The 22,907-nt window shown below is 43.9% G+C and overlaps 1 protein-coding gene across 1 annotated transcript in view; it reads right to left on the bottom strand.

Annotated features, from left to right (window-relative positions):
* The window catches only part of ABCA13 (ATP binding cassette subfamily A member 13), a 388,752-nt gene that overhangs the window by 152,643 nt on the left and 213,202 nt on the right, over positions 1-22,907 (bottom strand). Inside the window, exons 39-43 of the mRNA XM_060247734.1 lie at positions 17,300-17,546; positions 14,303-14,386; positions 12,092-12,170; positions 843-961; positions 161-248 (exon numbers count right to left, since the gene is read on the bottom strand). Of these exons, the coding sequence (XP_060103717.1) occupies positions 161-248; positions 843-961; positions 12,092-12,170; positions 14,303-14,386; positions 17,300-17,546 (617 nt within the window). The remainder of the gene's footprint in view (positions 1-160; positions 249-842; positions 962-12,091; positions 12,171-14,302; positions 14,387-17,299; positions 17,547-22,907) is intronic.

Genomic DNA, 22,907 nt, shown 5'->3' with positions numbered 1-22,907 from the left:
TAGTACAGGGTCTACTGTAAGTGTCAGGAGGACTGGCTACATCAGGGGTGTGTGGCCTAATAGGCAAAGGAGCTCCTGCTCCAAAAAAAGCTGGGGGGGGGGCATTTGAAGAGAAAGTCTCAGTAAAAGAAAGACAAACTTATAGATCCATAGAGCTTACCTTAGCTATTAGCTTATGGTGTGGCTTCTTTATTCCTGTGGTTTGTGGTTCAGTAGACAGTGTCTCTCCAAAAGACCAACCTCCAAATCTGATAATGCAAAAGGAGATGACAGACTGATAAACAGCAGCTATCAGATTCTCAGTAGGATATGAAACGATATTAAGAAGAAGAAGATAAAGAAGATATTGGATTTATATCCCGCCCTCAACTCCGAAGAGTCTCAGAGCGGCTCACAATCTTCTTTCCCTTCCTCCCCCACAACAGACACCCTGTGAGGTAGATGAAGATATTGGATTTCTATCCCGCCCTCCACTCCGAAGAGTCTCAGAGCGGCTCACAATCTCCTTTCCCTTCCTCCCCCCCAACAGACACCCTGTGAGGTGGGTGGGGCTGGAGAGGGCTCTCCCAGCAGCTGCCCTTTCAAGGACAACCTCTGCCAGAGCTATGGCTGACCCAAGGCCATGCTAGCAGGAGCCAGTGGAGGAGTGGGGAATCAAACCCGGTTCTCCCAGATAAGAGTCCGCGCACTTAGCCACTACACCAAACTGGCTCTCCACTGTCTTATATAACCAGGACATCAAATGAAGAAATAAAGCTCTGAGATGTAAGACAGAAATTACCACAGACTGCCCAAGCGAACATGCAGCACTGAGGAATGTTCTCTAAACTACTTCCATTTACCTTGCTTTGTTAGAAGGCCTGATTAAGTACTCTTCAATACTGAGGGCTGAAAGGTTGTACAGAGTGTGCCCTTTCTTGTTCTTCATATAGGGGGCAGAGATATTGAATGCTGGACATGTCTGAAAAACCACATATGTCAATCCATTTTTGGAAGTAAAAGCATTTTATTTTAAGCTAAATTCCTGCTGGAAAATCAATGCCTTCCTTCTCAGCTCTTTTTTTTTTTTCCCAACAGAACTATCCTAAGCAGAGTTATGTCCTTCTAAATCCGCTGAAGTGAACGGGCTTAGAAGGGTACAACTCTGCTAAGAATTGCACTGCCAATGTACTGATAAGTGTCAAGAAGCATTCAGTGTACAAGGCACACAGGGACTTTTCAACTTCCCAGGGCTTTCAAAAGCTGCTCTTAAAAGCCCTTCACAGAGACATTCCTTGATGAGCAAGGGAAGAAAACTGGCAACTTCTGTGCATGCATGGAAGAACTTTATATGCACACGTGGAATTCTTTGGGTCCCAGACTGTGTATTTTGTTGGGGCTTTTTTTTGTAGCAGAGACTCCTTTATATATTTGGCCACATCCCTCCCGATGCAGCCAATCCTCCTGGAGTTTACAGTAGGCCCTGGACTAAGGGCCCTGTAAGCTCCAAGAGGATTGGCTACATCAGAGGTGTGCGGCCTAATAGGCGAAGGAGTTCTGCTACAAAAAAAAAGCCCTGCATTTTGTGCATTTATAGAACTCCTGTACATGTCCCATCACAGTGACCTTTCCAAATAAGATGTAAATATTTCAGACAAATAAACATAGTAACTGTTGTAATTGCCAGAGTCAACTTTGTGGAAAACATCAAAGCCTTCTATACTTGTGATTTTGGGAAGAATCATGCAAATGTATATTCTGGAGACCAAGTCTTATGAGGAAAGGTTGAAGAAGCTGGGGATGTTGAAGAACCTGGAGAGGAGGCGGCTGAGAGATGATATGATCACCATCTTCAAGAACTTGAAGGGCTGTCATCTAGCGGATGGTGTGGAATTGTTTTCTGTGGCCCCAGAAGGTAGGACCAGAACCAATGGGTTGAAATTAAATCAAAAGAGTTTCTGGCTCAACATTAGGAAGAACTTCCTGACCGTTAGAGCGATTCCTCAGTGGAACAGGCTTCCTCGGGAGGTGGTGGGCTCTCCTTCCATCTATCCCGTTTAAAAACCTCCAAGGAAGGAGAGCCCACCACCTCCTGAGGAAGCCTGTTCCGCTGAGGAACCGCTCTAACGGTCAGGAAATTCTTCCTAATGTTGAGCCGGAAACTCTTTTGATTTCATTTCAACCCACTGGTTCTGGTCCTACCTATATATAGACATTTTTTAAAAAAGAAGAAGAGACAAGCCATTGCCAAACAGGGATATATCTGGAAATACCAGTTTCTAGAAGTTACAAAATTAAACTTTTACATAAAAAACCAGAGATGCTGACTTCAATCACTTTAATAAGTTAGACTCCAGCTTGAGTCCTGAGATGCTCAGAAGAAAAGCAGACAAATAAATATTTTAAATGAATAAATACACAGATTAATAAACTAAATTTTTAAATTATTAATCGGTGAGGGAAAATCCACTCAATGGAGTCAAATTTAATTAGAGTTGAGTTTGAAAAGTCTCATATGTATTTTTAAGCCATTTTAGCTCAGGTATGTTACTGTAACTGGAAATGAAAAAGGAAATGTTGAAGATTTATATTTTTATTGTTTATTTTTCCCTATGCTCCCTTTGTATTGGATTAGACTCAATAAAATAAAATCAGTTTTTTTTAAAAAAGGAAGTGTTGAAGACAGCCTTTTCTTCTAAAAACAATGAGCAATCTCACATTTTCTTCAGTCTTATAAAAACCAAATATATATGGGAAGTTTTGGCAATGCCAAAAATGTATTGAGTTAATTAATTTACTAATTGGCTCACTCAATTAAACGCACGATTCTGCTAAATTCTATTTCAATAGAAGAGTTAAGAATCCTGGTTTTTTAACCAAAGGTGCTGTAGAAAAATGCTTCATCCCAGCATTTAATAGGACATCAAAATGTTTAGTCCCAGTAATTTAAAAATCTCTAATTCTCTGAAAGGTCTTTCATTGAACAGCCCTAAGGGTACAAGTGCCACTCCTAAGCAAAACTGAATTTGCATGTTGTGCAGTCTGGATTGAAAGACAGCAAAAAATGTCACTTTATTTATGACAATAAAATTGAATACTAAAAATATTTTTGGGTACTAAAATCTCCAGTTGTGTATACCTCATAGCTGTCTTCAATTCACTGTGAAATATAGATAGTAAGATGCAGGGCTTTTTTTTTTGTACGAAAAAAACAGCAGGAAGTCATTTTCATATTAGCAGGGCTCATTTTGTAGCAGGAGCTCCTTTGCATATTAGGCCGCACACCCCTGATGTAGCCAATCCTCCTGGAGCTTACAGGAGGCCCTGTACTAAAAGCCCTGAAAGCTCTTGGAGGATTGGCTACATCAAGGGTGTGTGGCTTAATATGCAAAGGAGCTCCTGCTACAAAATGAGCCCTGCATATTAGGACACACCCCCTGACACCAAGTCAGCTGAAACTGTGTTCCTATGTGTTCCTGCTCAAAAAAAAAAAAAGCCCTGGTAGGATGGATATATTACCCAGCTCTTGAACTGCAAGCAGGGATCCTTTTGTGGAAAAATAGGTGGTGGAGCTCATCCAGGGATTGTTATGCAGCTGCACCTACTATTCAATGGATAAGGTGGGGAGGAAGAGGGGGGACCATCAGAAAGGTTCAGGAGCTGTGCTCCTGTGAGCTCCTGTTGAATTCGAAGCCTGCCTGCAAGGGCTCAGAATTGAAAGGGTTTATCACCTGCACTATGGGTGTTTTTACACTGACAGTTTGTGACTCTCTATCACCGCATTGGAAATTCACCTTTTACATTACCTAACATTCTCACAACTGTTTTGCATCGTTGCTGCCCGAAGCATCTACATTTGTTTCGGTGAGATGAGTTCCGGCGTTGCTGCAGCAACGTTTTTCTCAAAACTAGTTTTGATCCGGTCATTTCTCTACAGGCGTTTCAAACTTGTATTGTAGAAGTTTTCATGAGTTTTAAAAGACTCCTCCAAAAGCCACAAGGTACAAGTAATTTGCATGAGAACTGACAGCACTTGAAATTTTTACATATCATTGCTTGCCTCATCTTGTAATTTCAATGTGTATTGTTTTTGCAGTGTTGACACCATTTCCAAGCAATTGTATACATTTAACTAAGCACTGGTATTCTGGCTGCCCTCTGATCAGAGAACCCGCCCCCCCCCCTCAAACTGAAACACTTTCAGCGGGAAATATAGAAGACTGGCTACACAAAATGAGCTCAGCAAAGCCACCAATGTAAAAGGAAAATAATTAAAGCGGAATGGTGGCAGGCGATTTGAAGACTCTAAAACTCTGGATCAAACTGAATGTAAAAAGACCCTATATCTGCTTTGTAAATTGCCCATATTTGCAAACACTGGAAACAAAAAGCTGCAGAACCCACTTTTTTGCCCACCACTTCTAGAAACTTCTCTCAGAGGCATTTATTCTTCGCAAAACGCAACTCTCTGCATTGTAGTTGTCTGCAAGGACGTGTGACCTCCTCCAAAACTGTGTGGAGGAAGACCTGGAGGGTGGGGGAGCTATGGGGACTGGGAAGAAAAAGGCCACAGAGGGAATGCAGCAAATGTCTCTCCCTGTGAAATGAATACATAACGCGTATTATCAGAGGCGGTGAGGGTGGCATAGTTTATCTACCTTTGAAAAGGAAGCAACGAATTTGTGGGGAATGGAAAATCGAATTTTAATTTAATAAGGAAGACCCTGCCAAATAGAATTCATAAACTCACCCGGCAAAAATGTTAAAAACAGACTGGCGTTTGCTAATTACTGATGTCAACTGTAAATGCTCTCCTCTGGATTATAACATTGGGTTTAAGCATGTTTTTACTCGTCAGCCTTATTTTTGTTATTTGCTAATGCCTCCGTTCAGACGAGCCTATATGAAAATGTAAAGCTTTGAAGTCAACCAAATTAATCGGGCTTCAGAAAACTGTAGGTGCTCTTTTTGCTATCCTCTACCGGCTTGCACATTTTTTTTAAAAAAAACTTTTTTTATTATTTTAAAAAGTCTCATGATAAATATATTACTCCTTGGATTGGACACCTGGAAAGCATTCTTGGTCTTCAAAAACTACCATTCTTGTTTTCCGCCAAACTAAAAGATTGCATGGTGGACGTTGCTTCATCTGGCTAAATAATTTCTGTACATCTGACAAACCGAGTTTATACATTAAGGCTGCATGGCAGGAAGCAAAGAATTAATCCCTTTTTTCGTTCAAGTGGGTAGCCGTGCTGGTCTACGGTGGTGGAGCAAGGTTCGAGGTCAGTAGCACCCAAAAGACCAACACAATTTCCAGGGTTTCTTTTTCATAAGGGAGTTTTGACTCTCAAAAGCTTATACCCCAGAAATCTTGAACATCTTTAAGGTGCTGCTTGACTTGAAGTTAGCTCAATCCCTTCTTTAGAAGAAGATGGAGCCAAAGCCTAGCCAGCTTTAAGAGGGGATTGGATAAAAATATGGAGCAGAGGTCCATCAGTGGCTATTAGCCATAGTATATAAATATGTGTGTGTTTCTGTGTGTGTGTATACACACACATATATTGGCCACTGTGTGACACAGAGTGTTGGACTGGATGGGCCATTGGCCTGATCCAACATGGCTTCTCTTATGTTCTTACGTGTCACAGAGTGTTGGACTGGATGGGCCATTGGCCTGATCCAACAGGGCTTCTCTTATGTTCTTATGTGACACAGAGTGTTGGACTGGATGGGCCATTGGCCTGATCCAACAGGGCTTCTCTTATGTTCTTATGTGACGCAGAGTGTTGGACTGGATGGGCCATTGGCCTGATCCAACAGGGCTTCTCTTATGTTCTTATGTGACGCAGAGTGTTGGACTGGATGGGCCACTGGCCTGATCCAACAGGGCTTCTCTTATGTTCTTATGTGACACAGAGTGTTGGACTGGATGGGCCATTGGCCTGATCCAACAGGGCTTCTCTTATGTTCTTATGTGACACAGAGTGTTGGACTGGATGGGCCATTGGCCTGATCCAACAGGGCTTCTCTTATGTTCTTATGTGACACAAAGTGTTGGACTGGATGGGCCACTGGCCTGATCCAACAGGGCTTCTCTTATGTTCTTATGTGACACAGAGTGTTGGACTGGATGGGCCACTGGCCTGATCCAACAGGGCTTCTCTTATGTTCTTATGTGACACAGAGTGTTGGACTGGATGGGCCATTGGCCTGATCCAACAGGGCTTCTCTTATGTTCTTAAGCCGGCACGTGGGAGTAGGCTATGTAGGCGAGTGTCTAGGGTGCCACACAGTCTACGGGGCACCAGGCACCCCCTCCCCACATGCCAGCTGGCCCATAGCGTCTTTTCCCTGCCCGAGACTCGGGCAGAGGAAAGGCAGCTTGGCCTTGCTCCCAGGCTGCCTTCCCTTGCTGAGAGGCAGCCTGAGAGCGAGGAAAAGGGCCCATGCCACCTCTTTCCCCCGCCCGAGACTTTCTTGCACTGTTGGAAAGTCGGAAGGGGCACTGCATGGTGGGCTCCTCAAGAGGAGCCCACTGCACAAACGGGGCCATTCAGCCCCGCCTGGCTTCCCCACGTTGCGGGGAGGTTGAGCAGGGTTGTGGGCGTTTGCACAGCGGGCTCCTCAAGAAGAGCCCTCCATGCAAACAGGGCCATGCGCCCCTGTTTGGCTTCCCTGCACCGTGGGGAGGTCGAGCAGGGTGTGGGCGTTTGCACACAGGGCTCCTCAAGAGAAGCCCTCCATGCAAACGGGGCCATCTGGCCCGGGGGGTGGGGTCAAGTGGGGGGGGGGCTGCTCAAGAGGAGCCCTCCATGCAAATGGGCCCACATTTGGGCAGGCACTGGGGGCCCTCCCCTACTGGAGGGGTGAGGGCAGAGCCTTGCCGGAGGCGGCAAAAGCACCAGCGCTGGCCCTAGATGGAACCATCCCAAACCATGACATCCTTCAGGAAAAGATGACCGTCCTCTAGTTTTCAGATTTTTATGTAGCTAACATAGCACGTTTGACAGCCCTGCTCTAGGGGTATAGAGTAAGGGCGAGATAACTGCCCCACATATGAGAGAGGCCATGGTCTTTATAGGAGGGGTTCGTTTCTTGGACTTGCATGAATAGGGTTGCCAATCAGCAGGTGGTGACTGGAGATCTCCTGGGATTACAACTGAGCTCCAGGCGACAGAGATCAAGTTCACTGAAGAAAATGGCCACCTTGGAGGGAGGGCTCTATGGCATTATACCCATGAAGTTTCACTCCTCTGCAAACCCCACCCTCCTCAGTCTCCACCCCCAAAATTTCCAGGTATTTCCCAACCCAGAGCTGGCAGCCCTATTCATGAATCTTTGAAAATGTGTCCTCACCCATTCCGGCGGCATAATAATGTGCTTGGATTATGCCAGGGGTGGAATTCTAGCAGGAGCTCCTTTGCTAATTAGGCCACACATCCCTGATGTAGCCAATCCTCCAAGAGTTTACAAGGCACTTTTTTGTAATCTCTTGGGTGCTTGGCTACATCAGGGGGTGTGGCCGAATATGCAAAGGAGCCCCTGCTAGAATTCCACCCATGGATTACGCCCTTCCCAAAAAGATTGTAACAAAGAGGGATTGGAAAAATACTGAGAACTGAGGACAGGCAAAAGGGAATGGCTAGAGTAAAAACTCACATGTAGGGTTGCCAAGTCCAATTCAAGAAATGTCCGGGGATTTTCGGAATGGAGCCAGGAGACTTTGGGGGTGGAGCCAGGAGACTTTGGGGGTGGAGCCAGGAGCAAGGCTGTGACAAGGATAATTGAACTCCAAAGGGAGTTCTGGCCATCACATTTAAAGGGATTGCACACCTCAATGCAACCAGTGCTTTAAGATATATGTAATAGTGCAGATCAGCTTATGTGTAAATAAAATTCCTAGTGTAAAATGTAACTTGTGTAGTGTTTCATTCCACGGGTAGGTGGGCAAAAGATGGTCTTATTCAGCAAGGCAATTCCAAAGAAATGGTTCTAGCAGCTTCTGCTTGCAGCTTGCAGTAGAAGAAGACGACTGCAGATTTGTACCCTGCCCTTCGCTCTGAATCAGAGACTCGGAGCGGCTTACGATCTCCTATATCTTCTCCCCCAACAGACACCCTGTGAGGTGGATGGGGCTGAGAGGGCTCTCACAAGCAGCTGCCCTTTCAAGAACAACTCCTGTGAAAAGCTATGGCTGACCCAAGGCCATTCCAGCAGGTGCAAATGGAGGAGTGGGGAATCAAACCCAGTTCTCCCAGATAAGAGTCCACACACTGAACCACTACACCAAACTGGCTCTTTCAACCAGCCTTTCAAGGTCAACCTCTGCCAGAGCTATGGCTGACCCAAGGCCATTCCAGCATGTGCAAGTGGAGGAGTGGGGAATCAGACTCGGCTCTCCCAGATAAGAGAGCTGTGGCTGACCCAAGGCCATTCCAGCAGGTGCAAGTGGAGGAGTGGGGAATCAAACCCAGTTCTCCCAGATAAGAGTCCACACACTGAACCACTACACCAAACTGGCTCTTTCAACCAGCCTTTCAAGGACAACCTCTGCCAGAGCTATGGCTGACCCAAGGCCATTCCAGCAGGTGCAAGTGAACATATGAACATATGAAGCTGCCTTATACTGAATCAGACCTTTGGTCCATCAAAGTCAGTATTGTCTTCTCAGACTGGCAGCGGCTCTCCAGGGTCTCAAGCTGAGGTTTTTTCACACCTATTTGCCTGGACCCTTTTTTGGAGATGCCAGGGATTGAACCTGGGGCCTTCTGCTTCCCAAGCAGATGCTCTGCCACTGAGCCACCGTCCCTCCCCGTGGAGGGGTGGGGAATCAAACCCGGTTCTCCCAGGTATGAGTCCACAGACTTAACCACTACATCAAACTGGCTCTCTTGGGGACTGGCTCACATGGGGTTTTCAGTCTGATGCAACTGCTTGGCTGGTCTTTGACCTGAAAGCCAAGTTTCAAACAATACGGCCTTGCCCTGAAGTGCTCAATTACACTGATTTGCTCTTTCGGACATTTTCCAGGGAATTGGCATAGCATGATGCCTCGTATGCAAAGCAGATTTTTAGAGAGAGAGAGCGAGGGAGAGAGAGGAAGAGGGAGAGAGAGAGAGAGGTGTAAAGCTATGAATACGCTTCATTCACCAACCCCTACAGAGCTGTTGAAGCAGAATCAGAAAGAGGAAATTAATTCTAAACATCCCTTGTTTCTTAAAGGTTATTCCAACCTCCAATTTGTTCCGCACCACTCTCGGAGACAAAATGTCGCTTCTCCAAAAGGTAAGAATAACAATTTATTTTAACCGCTCTCCCCAAACGTGCCTGAACGTTATCTTGCCACTCGTTCCCAGAAGAGAAAGGAATCAGCATCGTTGGGCGACTGATTTTGTCTATCGATATGTCGGTCCCCAAACAATTCATTGACTTTATTATAGCATCGGACGGGGTGGAATCTATAACTGTTGCCAGGGCGGGAGAGGGAAGACAGCGGTATGGGTCGTGGAGAAAGAATATTCATGAACGTTCAGATCTGGTTTCGGTAGGGGGTGAGGACACAATTTCAAGTACAAAATTATTCTCCCAAACAAGACTGAGCTCCTGTGGATTGTTTTCCAGAAGTCTGGTAGGCAACAGATGGAGGGTCGAGGGGGGGGGGGGAGCAGTATTTCTATTAATTTACCATTATTCTCTCATTGGACAAACACTCCAGGAGGCTAATGTGCAAGTTGGAAAATGGAGAGGCAGGGGCCACAGCACTCGTATCATAGATCAGCTTCGTAGTTAGAATTTTGCTTGATTCACAGCCCGTATAGCTGAAAATTGATTGGAAATTCTGTGCTCTTGGCGGGAGGGCGTTGGGGTCACAAAACGGCCCAGTATATTGCACACAAAAAAGAAAGAAAGGTGCAGGCCACTGCTGCCCTCAGTTAAAATCCTGGCAGAACATCTCTGCCTTACAGGCCCTGCAGAATAGCATGAGGCCTTGCAGGGGTTCAGATGTCATCTGGCAGAAAGTTCCACCAGGTGGGGGCCAAGACAGAAAAGGTCCTGACCCTTGTCGAGGACAGCCAGGCCTCTTTAGGGCTGGGAATGACCAGCAGATTACTATCAGAAGAACGTAACGCTTAACTAGGGACATAACGGAACAGAAGGTCCCGTAGATATGTTGGTCCCAGACTGCTCAAAGCGTTGAAGGTCAAAACCAAAACCTTGAATCTAACTCGGTACTCAACCAGAAGCCAGTGCAGAAGTAGTTCATGTCTCTGGAGAACTGGAGGCAGGGTTTAAATCAATTACACTGATTTATTTAGGAAGAAGAAAAAGAAGAAGATGATGATACTGGATTTATATCCCGCCCTATACTCTGAATCTCAGAGTGGTCACAATCTCCATTACCTCCCCCCCCCCCCGGACAAGAGACACCCTGTGAGGGGGGTGGGACTGAGAGAGCTCTCCCAGAAGCTGCCCTTTCAAGGACAACTCCTGCGAGAGCTATGGCTGACCCAAGGCCATTCCAGCAGCTGCAAGTGGAGGAGTGGGGAATCAAACCCGGTTCTCCCAGATAAGAGTCTGCACACTTAACCACTACACCAAACTGGCTGTCTTGCATCCTTGCTTGAGGCAGTTCAGTGAAAAAATCCAAGTTCAATAAAATTGTAAAAAACAACCGCCATAAAATTATCAGTATTAAAAGCCATAAAAACAATAGAACCAAGCCTGGGACCGAGCTTTTTCTTTCTCACAGCATTTGGAGGAGGCAATCACTCTGCTGCTGGATGTGTGGACAACTGGTTTTCTAGAGGGATGTAGGCATCTGTGCTCCTCTTTGATGGGGTGAAGGAGGTCTATTTCCCTCTTTCCCTGCTACCTAGTCAGTCCAAGGGAGGAAGGAGGAAATTGCTCAAGTGTTTTAGCCAAGTGGAAAGTCTAGGGAGAGTTGTTAAGAGCAGAAATCTTCCTTTTTCCTGCCAAAAGCAGGATGCAAACTGGTAAGGGAAACTCCCCACACAAGACGATGCCCAACATCCAGGGCTTTTTTTTGTAGCAGGAACTCCTTTGCATATTAGGCCACACACCCCTGAGGTAGCCAATCCTTCTGGAGCTTACAGGAGGCTCTGTACTAAGAGCCCCGTAAGCTCTTGGAGGATTGGCTACCCTAGGGGTGTGTGGCCCAATACGCAAAGGAGTTCCTGCTACAAAAAAAAAAAAGCCCTGCCAACGTCTGATTGATTAGTCCTGCCTCCAGAATCCAATGGGAGAAGACGGCCTTTCCCAGGACCAGCAGTCCCATTCAGGCAGCTTCAACGAGTGGAAACAAAAGAATTTTAAACTTGAGGTTACAAAATTTCAAGATTTTCTCTAGATGGTACCTAACACCGCTACAAATATATTATACTAAAAGATCAAAAGACGCCAAATGTTGGAGAGGGTGTGGTCTCTTGGGCTCATTTATCCATTGCTGGTGGGAATGTCCGATGGTAATGGAATTTTGGAGAAAAATTCTGCCCACTATTGAACACATAATTGCTCATAAAGTTCCCTTTACTCCAGACTCCATATTGCTCAACCTTTGGAAAAACGTGGATGTGCCTAGACACAAGAGTGAATTGGTTGCACTACTTATCTTAGCAGCAAAATTAGTAATAGCCCAACACTGGAAGGCTTCTGTCCTACCTACTAAACGTGTTTGGTTTTTAAAAATTTGGGACCTAGTAGTAATGGACAAATTAGCTACTACTATAAGAATTTCTGAAACATCCGACACAGGCCAGGTAAAAAACTTGTTTGTGGAAAAATGGTTCCATTTTTTTGACTATGTACAATCTGAACAAAATACGTTATGTAAATTACCGGATAAGTACTTGACTTTTGCTTTATATTAGAACTATACTCTGCTTGGCATGTTCTGTAATGTGATGGCTCATGAATAGATTCTGTGTTTGTTAGTGTTATAGTTGATGTTTGTTAAATGATATATATGCTATTATTCTAATAAAATTTGAAACTGGAAAAAAAAAAACTGGAAAAAAAAAATTGGAGCCAGAATGAAATGACGCTCTGCCAACCAGTATATTTCTCCCCCAAGGAAAGAAACTGAGCATACCTCTTGGTCCGCTGCACACTCGCACCAAGGCAAGGGTTCTTGCTGGGGAGGAGCTGTCGTTTTCCAGCACGGATTGTTCCTTGTAATGCAGCAAATATCACATGACAAATCAATTAACCATCACTCATGGAAATAGCATGAAGACTGTATGAAGACCACCTCCAGGGGTGGAATTCTAGCAGGAGCTCCTTTGCATGTTCTCAATCTATCTTAAAACTTTAAACAAAAGTGCAAAGAGTGCTCTCGGGATTTAGTGTGTATGTTTCTTGATTGGGGTCATTTCATAGGAAAAAGAGGTGCCAGAGCTCATTAGACAGCTCATTTGCATATGCCACGCAGCCCTGACATCACCGGAAGGTGGTCTAAATTAGATCAGCTCAGCATCTCCCCTTCAAATCCTTCTTGAATTATAGTTGTCATCATAAAACCTTACTCCCATCATACTTTTAAAATTACTTTCTCCCACGTGGGCCACACTGGCATGAGGAAGATTTCTTTTTTTTTAAATGTTATTTTATTAAATCTAATCCAATATAAAGGGAGCATAGGGGAAAAAAATAATAAAAATATACATCTAACATACAGGATCCAATTTAGACCATTCGATGCATATAACAAACAATTTACAAAAATAGTACATAATATGCTCGGTATTAAGAATTGAATAATAGTCTATGATACATTCTATTAGGCAAAAATGAAATTTTCCCAAAGAATTCCAAAACCAGGGCCCAAAGTAAATCATAATCTATAGCCAAATCAGTATCATTATCGAAGAAAGGGTTATCCCATTGTCTTACTCATTACATTCTGGTCCCATAACTTATCATACCACATTTCAATTGTGGGGGTTTCCGATTTTTAGCAATCGTCATGCTAGCTATCGCCAACATTGTCAAGATTAAAGATTTCTGATCTTTACTCGCCAATTTATCAGGCCAGATATCAAATAAAAGAAGTCTAAAATCTACTGGAACGGTTAGATCAAATATAAGTTTTATTTGCTCTACCACTTTATTCTAAAAATTTGATACTGTTGGACATTCCCACCACATATGGTATGAGGAGCCTTTATTTCTACAATTCCTCTAACAATCTGATCTTGAGACCCTAGAGATTTTACTCATTGTGATAAGGTTTAAATACCAAAGTGAATACATTTTGAAAAATTGGAGCTGGATACCAGTGCTTTTAGCTTGAATGGAAGAGGAGTTCCAGATCATTTCCCAATCGCTTTCATCTAGCCTTTGAAATAGCATTAAATTCCAAAGTTTAATATAAGAGGGGGGATTTGAGGCCTGATGGGTCCTCATTTTCCTGACCTCAGAAGGATGGAAGGCTGAGTCAACCTTGAGCCAGCTACCTGAACCCAGCTTCTTCTGGGATTGAACTCGGGTCATGAGCAGAGCGTGGACTGCAGTACTGCAGCTTACCACTCTGTGCCATGGGGCCAAATCACTTGTGGGAACGCACCTTGAGATCCTGAGAAAATTTTACTACCGATTAGTAGTAAATTGATACAAGAGTGCTTTTTTTTTGGGGGGGGGGGTTCAATGGTTTGAAGTTGTCTTGGCCAGTGGAAGGGGGGGGGGTCAATGGTTTGAAGTTGTCTTGGCCAGTGACCAGGAGAAATGCCTTTCAGAATTTCAAGTAACTTGGAATCACAAACAACTCTGTTTCTGATGTGCTTACGATGGCTGCTCTGTTTCAAACACATTTTAGCTAAATTAGGATTTACCTACCAACATAGACTTATTTTGTTATAATACTAAAGCAGCTAAACATAAAACAAAGTAGGAATTATTATTTCCACTGAAACCCTATCATTTTTGGAAGCATGAGTGTATGTATATATATACACACACACAAATGTACCCATACATAACATTTTTTAAAATCTTTTGCATTATCTTTTACATTTATATTTTCCAAGTAAAGCATGAAGCAGATCTTGACAAGCAGTACAGAATATGCCTAAACAGCCACCTAATTGCTAATAGCTATTTGATTAATGGCTAATAATTAGCATACTAACATAAAATGTTGTGAAGCATGAAATGCAAGTTGTAATTACTGTTTATCTTCCCGCCCCTTTGCAATCTCCCTTGCTAAATTAGTAATTTAGTATCCTCTTTTAAAAAACAACCTTTAAAAAAATCTGTGGAGCATTTCTGTAAAATTGTATTTAAAAGCTGCATGGTTCCTACTTACACTTCGCGTCTTGAATGCACACATAAGTCATCTTCATCTGTAAAGTACCTCATCAACATATGGGAGAGGCCATCGCCTTGACCGCTGATAAGGAAGACAAGAAAAGGGCCATTCTATCTTATGGTCCCATAGAATACAATGGACTACATACCCAATATGGCGCCCCCCCTCCGACAACACCCAGGGTAAGCACCCCCCTGCCCCCCCCCAGATCCGGCCCTGCACTTAGAGGGCACTGTCTTTAGGATAATCGATACCGGAACATCAACAATTGAGCAAACAAAACCTTTTAAATACTTGGGGATCAGTTTTAACCACAAGCTAACCTGGGTATCACATCATAACAAGATCAACTTGGTTAAATGTTCGGTTGCTCAAATCAAGCAATTTTTCTTTGTAAGGGACAACCAATTAGTCCCAGCAGCAATTAAAGTGTTCAAAGCTAAAATGCTAGCCCAAATTCTCTATGGTATCCCTATATGGATCTCAGCATTTACTAGGAAAGTGGAGGACATTCGAGCCTCATTCTTTAGACAAATTCTTGGTATGCCAAAATATGTGCCCTACTTTGCTCTCTGCTCTGAAGTGAATCAGTCTTTGGTGGAGACAAAAGCCTGGATCGCGGCATTTAAATTCTGGCTCAAAAGTCATTTTAGAACAGATCATAACAGCCTTCTTGATTGTCTGAAAAGAGATCCATATATCTCATCTTGGTCAGCAGTTCTTACATCCAAACTTAACCAGTTGGGGATAGCGGTTGACGATTCTCTTACATCTGATGAGTCATGTATCTTCAGATGTATTCAACTGAGACAGTTGGAGGAAATGAAACTATGCCCATCAGTCCCTTATATCTGCTCCCCAGCATCCTTAGGTCTCAATGTTGTTTGTGGCAAAATGCCCCATTATCTATCAGACTTAACTTTTCCAAGTCATCGCAGGGTATTTATGTTGGCTAGACTAAATGCATTTCCTTCCAAAGTTTTACAGGGGAGATATCATCAAGTCCCTTTATGTGATAGACTCTGTTCCTGTGGAGTGAATATTCCTGACTCAATTCAGCATATATTGCTTGATTGTTCCATATATAATAACCTCCGTAAAGATCTATTTTGCAAGTTTTTCTTCTCCCCAGATCTGTCTATTCTGCCACTATGTCATTATTTACTGAATGATACTGAGTGGGAATTTAGCTAGGCTGTGGCAAAATTTGGGGCTGACATCTTTAAACTTAAATCTGACCATGTATGAATGCATATGTAATCTCGGCTTCTATTTGATTTTATCTCCAATGTTTAAATTTTTTTATATTCTGTGTATTCTCTTTTGCATCTCTTATGCCATTAAAGGTTTCGTATTGTATGGATAATCAACACGGGGAAATCAAGGCCAAATTTTAAGCCTTGAGGAGTTTGTGTACCTCTCAAATGATAACCTAGAGCAGGGGAGGCCTAGCTTAACATAAGAGCCCTGTAGAATAGACGTCAGATGCTTGAGAGCTGCAAGACATGAACACCAGATATTTGAGAGACATAAGACAAGGAAGGGGCCTTGCGACTCTCAAACACCTGCTGTTCATATCTTGCAGCTTTCAGACATTTGATGTTTATTCTATGGGGTTCTTGTGTTAAGCAACTTTGCCCCCCCCCGATCTATCCAGATATGTCATTTTGCTCCCATTGAGGCTAAAAGACCACTGGAGCTAGATAGGCTACATGTTAGATAGACTTTGGAGAGAAAGAGACTTGTGCACCAACATGGTGGGGCTGCTCTAAAACCAAGGGCCTTCCAAAAGGGCTAGTAAGGATAATCAGGTTAACAACAGGTTATAGGTTAACTGAGTCCATGACCATTTCCATTAAGTGATATTCAAAATTCCTCGAGAAATAAAAGTATAACTTTTGTGACATTATGAGTTGATAGCAAAGTATGTGTTCCATAGTTTAAGAAATATTGAAATATACTAAAAGAGGCATCTTGATGAAGGAAAGTGACAGTTTTACAGGAAAAGGGGGAATTCTTGGCCTCTGTGCTCTGCTTATTCACCCCCATAGGAAACTGGGTTTGACACTGCATGAAATTAGATGCTGGCTGGATGGGACCCCAGTCTTATTCAGCAGGGATACTCTTAGGTTCCTACTTACAAATGTTCCTGCTAAGTTGTGGAGTCTTGCGAGCAAAAATTCTACTTTGTGAGCTACTGGCATTAAAGTTGTGAGCTACCGCATAAATTAGTTTTTCTGGGGCCATTTTTCTTGAGCTAAGACACAAATGTGTGAGCTGGAGGCTAAAAAAGGGAGAGCTAGCTCACACTAACTCAGCTTAGAGTTTGCTTTTATGACACGGCTTAGAGGGAATATATGTCAAGAGCTTAGAATAGTTTAGAAGTCCTACAGAAATGCTAAGTGTCATTATTCTGTGGCCATTATTCAGGTAGATGAAGATGGAGAAGATGAAGATATTGGATTTATATACCACCCTATACTCTGAATCTCAGAGTCTCAGAGCGGTCACAATCTCCTTTACCTTTCCTCCCCCCACAACAGACACCCTGTGAGGTAGGTGGGGCTTAGAGAACTCTCACAGCAGCTGTCCTTTCAAGGACAACCGCTACGGGAGCTATGGCTGACCCAAGGCTATACCAGCAGCTGCAAGCGGACGAGTGGGGAATCAAACCCGGTTCTCCCAGATAAGAGTCTGCGCAATTAACCACTACACCAAGCTGGCTCCGATTCACATCACCGCTTCTACCATTTTCTATCAACCTGAAAATGAACTTGTTTGAAACAGAAAATTGCCTGAGATGGTGAAAACATCTTTATAGACCTCTCTCTCTCTCTCTCTCTGCTTCTCGTTGTATATCCAAGTCACGATTATCCTGCTTAGAGGGATAACTTCTTAAATTAAAAAGATGAAGCCCCTTTCAAGAATAATGATCTCATCTCTGTGTCATCGACAATGAGTAATCAGTTGAGTTTGTAAAAAATTATTTTGTACCTAAAAAAGGTTTCTGCATTGTCGTAAAGTCCAGGTGTCAGTTTCAGGGAAGGATAATCGATAGCCAATGGCTTCACGGTAAACAAGGCCATCGCCATGGCAACAAAGAGGACAGGTAGCAGAATGCTTGATAGAGTCCCTCTCCAGTCTCGCCGGGTGTGACGAAGGCGCTTCATTAGGAGGGCAGCGATCTGATTGAGAACCAGCCTTGCTCCCCGAACCCTCGGTGCCTCCATCAGAGAATTGCCTGCCGCGTGACAAACAAACAAACAGCTTCATAAAGGCAAACTATCACACCTATAAAGTCAAAGAATTCCCAGGGCTGTCAGGACCTGTTCGTAATTTGTAGAAATTGTTCATGTTTCAAACAACCAACTGTCTGTAACAAGCAGAAAATATATTAGAGACTTAAAAAAGTGTTATTATCTTTATCTCCTCCGAAGGCAGAATTGTGTTTCTGAACCGGTACCCCTCAGAACTGCCTCCAGATTTTAAAAAATTCTGTGTGCATCATGCGTGCCTTTAGTAATCATACCGTTTCTATACGGGGACAATTCCCCACTGCGCATTCATTGTCACTGTGAATGCAGTGGCATTTGTGGAAGCAATGGAGCATCTACATGAGGGAATTCTCCATGATAGCTCCTCAGGCCCACCAATCTTTTTTTAAAAGATTGCTAATAGGTATATCGATCTTTTAATAAGGCTGGCAAAAAAGAAAAAATCCTACAGTGCAGTAGCAGTAAAAGCAGTCATAGTAAGCACAGAGGGAATATGGGTCAAGAGCAGGAGTGGAATTCCAGCAGGGGCTCCTTTGCATATTAGACCACACACCTCTGTTGTAGCCAATCCTCCAAGACCTTACAAAAAAAAAAAACCCTGGCTACATCAGGGGAGTGCAGCTTAATATGCAAAGGAGCTCCTGCTGGATTTCCACCCCTGGTCAAGAGGTTGAAAAATTCGCAGCTTTCCACCACATGGCAGGGAAATGTGCTTACAGTTTGCTCTTTTTGGAAAGACTGGAACAAAGTAGGTTTATGAAACTCGGAGAATGGTTGGAGGACAATGTCAGATGTTCAAAAAAAAAAAACACCTTTCCAGCTGGAGAACCAAGCCCAAGCCAATCTTTCAAGTGAAAGCAGTTCATTAAAACTCCCAACATCTTCTTTAAGGGAATAACAGTCTAGAAGGGGGACAATTTTCAGCAGAAGAGTGCAAGGGTGCACATGTTCAACTTCCCCACAGCTGCTTTGCCTTTGTGGATGTTTGGAAGAATAAATGCCCCTGGAATTCCAGGCAGTGGAGGAGATAGACACGGCGGTGGAGTACGGCAGCAGTAAAGCAGCGGGAGGTTAACACACACTGCTGCTTCTCGGATGAGAAATACCTTTCTCAAGAGCTGCTTTTCTGTGGAAGCAAAGTAGGATTTTAGCACACACATTTGCGTATAACATGTAGTTTGGCACAGAGAAACAAGGACTTCAGCCAGCAGCAAAGCATAGCAATTATATTTTTCAAAGTCACAAGGGCAAGCTGTTGCGTAGAAATATCGTTAGCATAAAATATAGTAGATCCAAGTGGGCAACCGTGTTGGTCTGAAGCAGTAGAACAAAGTAGGGGTCAAGTATCACCTTGAAAACCAACAAAGTTTTATTCAGAATGTAAGCTTTCGTGCGCGTGCAGACTTCTTCAGACGAGGGGATGGGGGTACAGTGAGCTGAAATACATACAACTGGTGGGTTAAGAGGGTAAACTGATACAAAGTTAGGATCAAATGCAAAATAGTGCAATGAATTGGAAGACCATTTGGTGTGGATAGCATTTGTGTGGGAAACCAATAGAAGGTAATAAAAGATGCCTGTTAATTGCTCTTGCTACAAGTCTAGGTAAAACAAAAGGACACGTATTTCCTAGTGATGTTCTTGCCCACCTAATTTACTTGTTAACGTATAACATATATTATAAACATCATTCTAGTTTGCCATTAGAAAAAAAGAACACATTAAAATATAGTGAAAATGGGTTAAGTATATGTAATGAGCTAAACAGCCAACATCCCTTATTTGAGTATGTCAGTACAAAAATATTATTCTGATTTTTGTTGTTCAGTCGCACAATCGAGTCCGACTCTTTGCGACCCCATGGACCAAGTCACGCCAGGCCCTCCTGTCTTCCACCATCCTCCGAAGTCTGCTCAAATTCATGTTCGTTACATCAGTAACGCTGTCCAGCCATCTCATCTTTCGCCTTCCCCTTCTTCTTTTGCCTTCTGTCTTTCCTAGCATCAGGGTCTTCTCCAAGGAGTGCTCCCTTCTCCTTTGGTGGCCAAAGTCTTTGAGCTTCAGCTTCAGCATCTGACCTTCCAGGGAACAGTCTGGGTTGATTTCCCTTAGGACTGACTGATTGGATCTTCTTGCAGTCCAAGAGACTCTCAAGAGTCTTCTCCAGCACCACGGCTCAAAAGCCCTTTCCTGCCCCACAGCTTTCACCTTTTGGAAGGCAAAAGCAGTGGCATGGAAGTTGTGTTCCTTGGAGCCAGCCTTTCCTTGAAAGAAAGGCAGGCTCCAAAGAGCGCGGGTACACCCCACCCTGCTGATTTGGCCTTCCTGAAGGCAAAGCAGTGGCATGGCACCTGCACTCTTTAGAGCCTGCCTTCCAAAAAACGTATGCATGCCCTGCCGCTTTCACTTTCCCGGGTCTGTGCAGACCCAGGAAAGCGAAAGTGGCGGGATGGCACATGCATTCGGAAAGAGCACACACTCGGGGTAGGGGATACTTGGCACTCTAGTAGGCCTGGTGGTGCCCTGGACGACTGCTTACCTGGTCTACTCCTACATGCCAGCCTTGCCACTACGCTACATAGCCCCTCTGGTTCCAGCATACATAACCACCCTCTCCCGTTCAGTTCCTAACTCTCTATAAAACTTTACACCACTTCTTCCCCTAACAGCAGTCACCCTGATGCACTGTTCTCTCGAAAAAGTGCCTTATGCTCATGACAGAAATTGACCAAAAACCTCTTAGTCTCAGTTCCTCCTCTGGGATAAGAAAAATAATTGCCCCACAAGACAGTGCTAAGCAGTGCTCCTGCTACACTGAGTGTGTGAGCGGCCACTGAGTAACACAAGAAACCCCACTCAGCAGCAATCTGGAGCCACACAGGGTCTCACTCCGCTCATTGCCTGTTTTAAGATTTCAGCTGTTATATTTTGCTCTCCTCTTGGGATGGGTGGGGGGTGTCGAGTACTGAAGATGAATGAGATAACCAGAACAGTTTCTACACAATAGAACCACTAAGGAATGATTGGCAATAACATTTGATCTTGGTCTAGACAAGTTTGTTAAGTCTCCGGAAACAGAATCTTTACACAATCAAATTATTTCCCTGAAGAAATAGAAAGACGAGAAACTTTCTTAAGCCCTTTCATGGTGCAGGCCGCGACAGCATCTCCTTCCGCAGTAATGTCAGCTTTTCACAGCACTCGCTCGGCACAGGAATCTGTTCTTTCGCAAGGATTATCCTTCTGTTCTAAATCCACGATGCAGTTCTGCGAGGACTTAGAGGCTTTCGTTGCCATCTGCGTCTGAAGGACTACTTTCGGCTTGCCTCGGGACGGAACACGGGTGGACAGACAGCATCTTTACAGCAGAGGAATTCACTCTCTAGTGCTGAGCAGCTGCTGTTTCTCCAGCCTCATAACATTTGACCACCAACTGCCACCCACCCAATACTACAGGAAGGGAAAAGACTCTACAGGAACCTTCCCTGATGGTCACAAAGTTGCAACGCTAGATCTCTATACAGAACACTTTCAACATGGAGCCCAAGCTGTGGTGATTAGCTAAGGTTGCCAAGTCTAACTCAGATAATAGCTGGGGACTCTGGGGGTGGGGCCAGGAGACTTTGGGGTGGAGCCAGGAGACTTTTCCTAAAATAAATAAATAAAAACACAGCAGTGCAGTTCCCCTGAATACAGTCTTTGTTTCCAAACAGCTGCAAATAATCTCTCTCTCTCTCTCACTCACTCACTCACTCACTCACTCACTCACTCACTCACTCACTCACTCACACAAGCAAAAATAAAGCAGTTTGCAATCCCACACCTATGTGGTCTCACTGGGGGAATTTACTCACGAGTTGCTGAACTTCCAATAACACAGGGAAACCAAAGGTTCAAGTTTAACTTTTACTATGCAAACAACCTCTGAAAAGCTTGCACAACAAACGGAGGGTCTGGGCTGCTTTCACAGCGACTGGGAGCAGCCATGTTGTTCTGCCTGCTCACCCCGCCCCCATTCAGCCTTAAAGACACAGACACACCATCCAAAAAGAAAGCCTTTTCAAGCTTTCTCCTAGTGCTCTGAAGGGGAAAGGCACATGGTAGCTGTGGGGGTGGAGCTTCCTCCCGGCCAGCTGACTCCCCCATTCTCAGACTTTATGCCATCAATACCCCCCCCCCCCCAGTTTTGTACATGACACCATGGACTTTCTGAGGAAAATACAATCATAAAGAAGGAGCCTGGGGAAATGGGAGAACCCCCATTGGGACCTGGGGATTGGCAAGCCTATGATTAGCAAACATCATCACTTACAACACAATCTCAAGGATGCCCACAGGGAATACAATCAATAACCTTAGAGACAGTCCAGACATCATGATTAAGGAAAGCTGACCAAGGGGGAGCAGTTATCGTCGTGGGCAGATCAGGGTATAGTCAGGAGGCTGAAAGACAACTCTCTAATACTAGCTCTTTTTTAGCAATTACTCTCCTCGGAACCACTCAGAGATACCCCAGGGCTTTTTTTTTTTGTAGCAGGAACTTCTTTGCATATTAGGCCCCACACCCGTGATGTAGCCAATCCTTCAAGAGCTTACAGGGCTCTTAGTAGAGGGCCTGCTGTAAGGTCCAGGAGGACTGGCTACATCAGGGGTGCGTGGCCTAATAGGCAAAGGAGTTCCTGCTACATAAAAAGCCCTGGAGATACCAAAAAGAAATGAACAAAGATTATAAAGGGATTAAATCTATATGGACAGACCACAGGGATATCAACTGCTTGGTAAATGTCCTTTTCCTGACAAATGATGTAACGGAAGATAACATTTACTGAAGTCATTCGACTGGTTTCGATAGTCGCTGGCAAAGCTTTCTGATGCTTCCCTCTGGACCTCTTAAAATCTGCAGAATTACTAAGGAACGATAATTCACCCTGACACTTGCCACAACTTATATACATATCCATATGCAGCTATACAGATCACTAACTCTGACCTGGGGACTCCCGGTGTATTCCAGCAACTGGGGACCATTGCTTTAAGCCCCAATGAGAAAGCACCAAGTGCACAGTTATGCATTTAAATGCCCACGTCGAAAGACCAGAGAAATCTTTGCATGAATAATTTAGCTGATAAAATTAAAAATCTGACCCGGTTGTTCGAGTTGTCTTGCCTGACTTATGAATGTAATTATATGTAAGAAATACAATTACAGCCACAATTAAATTGTACTTTCTAAGTCACCCCAATTCTCCATTCTCATCTTGGAAGTGAATGTGATTACTAGGGGGCTTTAATTTAAGTAATTATTATTGATAGGTATTATTCATCAC

The sequence above is a fragment of the Heteronotia binoei genome, chromosome 10 (assembly GCF_032191835.1).
Source record: "Heteronotia binoei isolate CCM8104 ecotype False Entrance Well chromosome 10, APGP_CSIRO_Hbin_v1, whole genome shotgun sequence".
Lineage (NCBI taxonomy): Eukaryota > Metazoa > Chordata > Lepidosauria > Squamata > Gekkonidae > Heteronotia > Heteronotia binoei.
The sequence above is the reverse complement of the archived record's forward strand: the minus strand, read 5'-3'. Positions and strand labels throughout refer to the sequence as shown.